This window comes from Nicotiana tabacum, chromosome 23 (genome assembly GCF_000715075.1).
Source record: "Nicotiana tabacum cultivar K326 chromosome 23, ASM71507v2, whole genome shotgun sequence".
Classification (NCBI taxonomy): Eukaryota; Viridiplantae; Streptophyta; class Magnoliopsida; order Solanales; family Solanaceae; genus Nicotiana; species Nicotiana tabacum.
Window position 1 is genome coordinate 45,955,921 of NC_134102.1, and position 6,258 is coordinate 45,962,178.

The 6,258-nt window shown below is 37.2% G+C and overlaps 1 protein-coding gene across 1 annotated transcript; it reads left to right on the forward strand.

Moving 5' to 3' along the window:
* Window positions 1-800: 800 nt before the first annotated feature.
* Window positions 801-4,601, forward strand: LOC107798184 (putative phytol kinase 2, chloroplastic). Its single transcript, XM_075245610.1, is given in 9 exon segments — window positions 801-1,018; window positions 1,389-1,454; window positions 2,127-2,211; window positions 2,926-2,978; window positions 3,068-3,199; window positions 3,754-3,869; window positions 4,023-4,075; window positions 4,077-4,138; window positions 4,213-4,601. Coding segments are annotated over 9 exon segments (966 nt in total). The 3' UTR covers window positions 4,394-4,601.
* The last annotated feature ends 1,657 nt before the right edge of the window (window positions 4,602-6,258 follow it).

Sequence of the window (6,258 nt, forward strand, 5' to 3'; positions counted from 1 at the left end):
GCGACACGTGTCCGAATGCAAAATGACGCGACTGATGGGACGTTTCTGCTCCTTCGTCGTAACGTACGGAGGAAGGAACCGGAGAGCATATATCGTTTCCCATCATTTCGGCAAACCTACTATCGGAGAAATGAGGAGACTATCTATATATGGGTAAAGCCGAGCCTAATGAGCACTCTGATTTTCCGGTGAGGCAAACGGAGCAAGAACATGACTGTAAGGAATCGGAATCAGAGCCAGGAGCCTCTCGTATCAGGGCCTGAGCAAAACACCTACCCTCGAAGCCATCGAGAACACGTGCCCTGAGTCCGGTTCGAGTCCCAAGATCTCGGAGAGCATTACCAAACGACCGCACACGATTAACAAAGGGTCGTAATATCCGTGCTCAACTGGATATCACGACGTGAATCTCAGCCCGTATCGGCAGAAAATCAGTGACTCGCGAAAAGGAAGATTTTTACCTTTCTTAGAATTGTACCTAGGGTAAAACTCCCCTAATATATAAAGGGGAGGCTAATTATTCATTAGACACTTTGTAACATGCATACCAAGGCAATATACTTATGTTTTCTCCATTTTTAAAGGTTATTCAAAGTTCTTGTTTTCGTTCATAAGTTCTTCATAACCTAAGGCAGGTTTCTCGTTAAGCCTTTAACCGAGCTCGAACTCACTATTATTATTGGTTTGGTTATCTAGTATATTCTTTATTTGCTTATTTAACGTCATTTATAACATGTATTGGATTAGTCATTAATCATATGTATTGGATTATGTATAAATTCAATTGTTATATTTTTTTAATGGCAAACAATTCAAGTCTTCCCTCTTCTCTCTTGTGCAACAAGAAAGGGGTCAATCGCTTCAACTTGGGAATCCATAAGCTTAATACCAGAAGATTAAACAGCGAGGTGAGGCCTAAAGTTGTGGCTTTCACAATGTTTTTGGAAAATCCAGTCATCGGGGATTTAATTGACACTGCATTGTCCGGCGGTATTGCCCTTTCCATGCAAAGAGAGGGGTCTTGATCAGGTGGGTCCTTTGCTTTCCTGGAAAACCATTTAATTCTTGCGTTAGCTTTTTCACTTTTAAGGTTACCCCAATCTCATACAGGGGAGCCAACCAACACTCAACTTTTCTAATCGGATTAATTCTGTTTTAAAGTCAAACCGAGTAAGGTTGTTTTAATTCTTAGCCTGAGAAGAGCAATCTTTGATATTGACTGTTTAAAACTTTGATGATATTCAGTTGTAAATTTTGATATGGCCTAAATGCACATGAATTTCTGCTGGTTTGTGGTTGAATTCTTCAATTTCGAAACTGCAACTTAAGAATACTGTAGGAAGCAGCAAAGGCGGCTTATTTTCTTTGATTTTTTTCTCATATCTTAGATGGCAGAGTTCTTCAGGCATTATCATCTTATTGCCAGTAAATTCTGACATGACGGTACCCAAGAGGTAAATCTTGTTGAGCTTTATGCGGAAGGCAAGTATATCTAAAAGAAAAATAGTTGAATCTGCTTGTCTTTACAATGCTCCTTATAAAAATTATGGTCTTAGCTTGTTGGTGCAAAGTTAGAGAGTTTCCTGTGAGTTCCTGTTAGCTCTCTGGTTACTTAAGTAAATTCATCTTTTTCCCTTTTTATTTCTCTCAAAGACAGCTTTAGAACAGCAAGTTAAATTACTGACAACACTAACTGATGCTATCAATTTGTTGATTTTGTGCGTTGACATGTTTAAGCATTATAATGGTATTCGACTTGGTGAAAATTTTACCAGGGACATCACATGATAGAACTGAGTTCATCACTTGAATGGCCATCTTTGATAAATTGTAACTCTACTAACTCGAGAAAGTTTAGAATACTACTATTGGGTAAGTTGTTTGTTTGTCAAAATGTCCTGGGTTTCATTGCATTCAGTTAAGCTTCTGATGGATCCTTAATGTGAAAGCTAATTCTCTTGTGCTAAGTATAGCAATGGAATAGCTTAGTTTTTCTGAATCTAATGTTGCAAGATATGCACTATGTTCATATATGGTGTATGTTAAGTATCTGATATCAGAACGAAAGTGGCAGGGGCTTATATTGTCTACTACTGCTAGTCTTGTGTGCATTTACTGCCATACAGATGTCTTGATTATCCGGCGTCGACCAAGTTTATGTACCTTTCCACTAGACATCAGATTGTTTTCTTTTTTGATGACCCGAAATCCGTCTGCAGCCAGCCCTTACGACCAACCTCAGTCTTCGAAACTCGGGATAATGGGCCTGCTCCTCTACCCATCTCCACTCAAAACGTCAGGCGCAATTTGCATGGCGCAAGGCTCAAACCTGTGACCTAAGTAACAAGTGCCTCAACCTTTGCTACTTGAACTAAGCCCTGAGGCAAGTCTAGTCATCAGAAATTATTCCAAGGTTGTATGCTTCTGGTAGTTAGCCGTAATCTCTGTAATGATTATAAGATGAAACAATACTGTGATGAGGATCTTCTTAATATATTTATGATGTTAGCCCAAAAACTATATTGGTTTTGCAGTGTTACAAAGTCTATGTTGTCTCCGTTAATGATTCTTTAAAATATTATCCGGCTTTAACCACTTCAATCGGACAACACTTGATCCCAAATAGATTTACTGCATTCTGCTGTCTCGTTTTCTTCTATTTACCAATATAACTGCTTCGTCTATATCCCCTTCTTCTTAGTTGAATGGAAGAGAAGCATAATGTGTATTCACTTAGTTGAATATAATTTCCCCTTCTTCTTTCATGTTTCCTACTTTCTCATTTCAAGATTCTAATTCTGTTAGAGTTCCAGATTTGGGATTAGTTTGTCCTTTTGTTTTTCAAGACCATGTTAGATGAAATAGCCCAATTTATGCTTATAGTTGGATTCCTTCATCTTATGGAAATAGTAACTACCTGTTCAGCTTGTCCATATTAGCATTGGGCCGGTCTTCATGCCCTGCTGGCCAATGTTCAGGTACCTTTTTTCAACCTACGCATGAAGCCTGCCTTTCATTCATTTAGTTCCTAATTTTTTTCGTGATTTGGCATTGTTTGTTTTTCCAGCTCTGGCCGCCAGGGAGCAATTCTAGCAGCTCTTATTTCTGGTCTCAACATAATAAAAATGCTTCTTTTGGGACTAGGATTATGGAAGGATGATGCGACTGTCAAGTCTATGAGCCGATTTGGAGACCACAGGTTCAGTAATTTGAAGAATATTTACAGCTTCTACCAAACAGTTTCATTAAACGATCTCTTGTTACAAAACTTAGCTATTACTAACAATAACAAGCTGTCACACAGCCAAAAACTGGTTCAGTTGAGGATGAGGTTGCTATCCAAATTTATTTAGGGTCATCCATCTCTTCAATCCTCATTTTTATTTTCTCCACTTCATTTCTCTAATGGAAACCGGGTATTCGTTAATTTCATTAAGCTGCAATCTATGAGTAATATGATGCTGCCAACATCTGTGAAAAACTGAACATGTTGACAATATTTATGCTTAAAAGTCTACCATCTCTTACATCGTAACTAAACGATGGGGAAGAAAATATTCTGAAAACATGCAACACCGCCAAATATGGCACTAGAGGCTAAGCCTAATTGCCTGGCAATCCCCATTTTCCTTCACTTGTTTGTGGTCCTAATTAAGCTAAGGATTACTTCTTTTGTCCGTCTATTGCCTTTTCTTCTTTGTTAAGCAAATTAATTGGCAACTTATAGTGTGGTTGGCATGTCTGTTACATTAGGGAGCTTCTCAAGGGACCGTTGTACTATGCCTTTACAATCACTTTGGCTTGTGCTGTATATTGGAGATATTCTCCTATTGCAATTGGACTAATTTGCAACCTTTATGCTGGTGATGGTATGCAATGCTGAGGCAACCCAATTCTACTCTCTCTCTCCCCACAATCCTAACTGTTCAACTTATTAAGTTGGAACGGTTAGGCGTCCTTCCTGATTGTCTGGCAAGGTCTTAATAAATAGTAGTAAAAAAGATACCGTTTTCCTGCTCCAGGTATAGCTGACATTGTTGGCAGGAGGTTTGGAAAACAGTAACTCCCGTACAATAAAAAACAAATCATTTGCTGGTAGTATTGCGATGGCGGCTGCTGGTTTCTTAGCATCCATTGGGTAATTGAAGCTTCCTTGTTATCGTGCTGCTTAACCACTGCGGCTTGTTTACTGGTTTACATGTTTTGCTATAGATACTTGCACCATTTCTCCTTGTTTGGGTATATTCAGGAGAGCTCCCACACGGTTTTCGGCTTCTTGTTTGTGTCGCTTGCTGCAGCACTACTGGTAGAATCCCATCCTATAAGCACCGAACTTGATGACAACTTAACGGTTCCCTTAACCTCAGTGCTGGTGGGCAGTCTTGTTCTGTGATATCGGACTGTATCCTTATATGGATGGACCGTCAAACTTACAAATGCTAACTGAAAATGGAAATTTTGTTAGTCTTAACCCAGGATTGTGTATCAGTAGTCCTGGTCAATGTACAAGCCACTGCATTACACAATCTTGTTACTTTCTGTTGTTGTAGTACTTATTAAAAAACGCAGAGAAAGTATAGCAAGTGTGTTTTCTTATGAAACATTTCTTGAAATTCTTATATTTGTCAAAAACGTGTTTTTGTTTTCGTTTTTCCAAGAGCTTTTTGCACAAATGTTTTCAAAATGTTGTTTATGTGAAAGTGGTTTAAGGATTTTTCCTTTTTCTTTTAATTGTTCTTTCATCCACAAAACACTAGCAAATCATTTAAAAAAAGTTACATTTATCTAAACACGTTTTATATATTTTTGTTTGGAATTTGTGGTCCTAAACAAGTCAAAAAGAGGTCCAGAGTATTTGTGTGATTATAAAATTCTCATTAAGGGTATAATTGTAAGTTTAAGCTAAATTGTTTTCAAATTTAGAAAGAGGTCATTTTTTTTGGAACGGACCAAAAAGGAAATAGGTTCACGTAAACTGGAACGGAGGAAGTATTTATTAAGAAACGCAGAGAAAGTATACTAAGTGTATTTTCTTATGAAACATTTCTTGAAATTCTTATATTTGTCAAAAACGTGTTTTTGGTTTCGTTTTTCCAAGAGCTTTTTGCACAAATGTTTTCAAAATGTTGTTTGTGTGAAAGTGGTTTAAGGATTTTCCCTTTTTCTTTTAAATGTTCTTTCATCCATAAAACACTAGCAAATAATTAAAAAAAAGTTACATCTATCTAAAGTAATTAATGAAATTGCTCACCAACTTATTAAAGGAATACCTCAAGATTTTTTCTTTGTAAAATAAGTTGCAGACAAGAAACTAATTAGTAAGTAATATGAAGGAACATTTGCAAATTTTACGGTAACAAATAGAAGTAACTCGTTCTTTTTCAAGAAAAAAATAGCAAAGACTTTTCTAATTTTTCTTGAATCATTTTTTCCTTTTACGTCAGGTTTAGTTCATCTTTTGAGTCCCATTCAGTCACTAGTATTTCTTATGCTCATTGTTCCTTTTAGACCTAGTAATTAGGGCACGTGAGAGCACTTGACGTGTTCATGGTTGGGTATTTTTCTTTTATTGAAATCGAAATCAAACTCATTAGGCAAAATACATATGTTACGGCCCAAAATCCCATTGAGGATCGTGATGGCACCTAACCCGCTTGCTAAGCAAGCCAAAATTCAGTCAACAATAATATAAGCAGATTATTAAGCCATTAATTGGTTCATAATATAAATAGCAATGCACGATAAAGGTCAATTCAATATATCATAAGTAAAAAATCGACGACAAGTTCTAAATACGCCACAACTATCCAACAAACGGCCAAAATTCGGTGTCACTGCATCACAAGCATATAATAAAAGTAACTAATATCAACGGGACAAAGCATCTGTCCGAAAAAAAAATACATAGAGAGGAATAGATAAGTAGGGAAGGGGAACTCCATGTGCTGTGAATCGGATCAAGTATAGTAGCTCACCATGAGGTCTCCAACAAAGTACTTCTACTCAACCCAATGGTACCACTAATACCAGTCTCGGAATCTGCAGAAGTATAGTATGAGTACAAAATTACGGTACTCAGTACGTATCAAATCTAGCGTTAAAGAAGTAGTGGTGAGGGGTTGACACCGACACTCGCTAGTAGTGTGATAAGAAAGTAAAAGCATAAAGTAAAGTTGTAGATAAGGCATGATATCATCAAATGGATACAAAGGCAAAACACACAGTAATACCTGCTATTTAGACATACTTTTCAAGTAA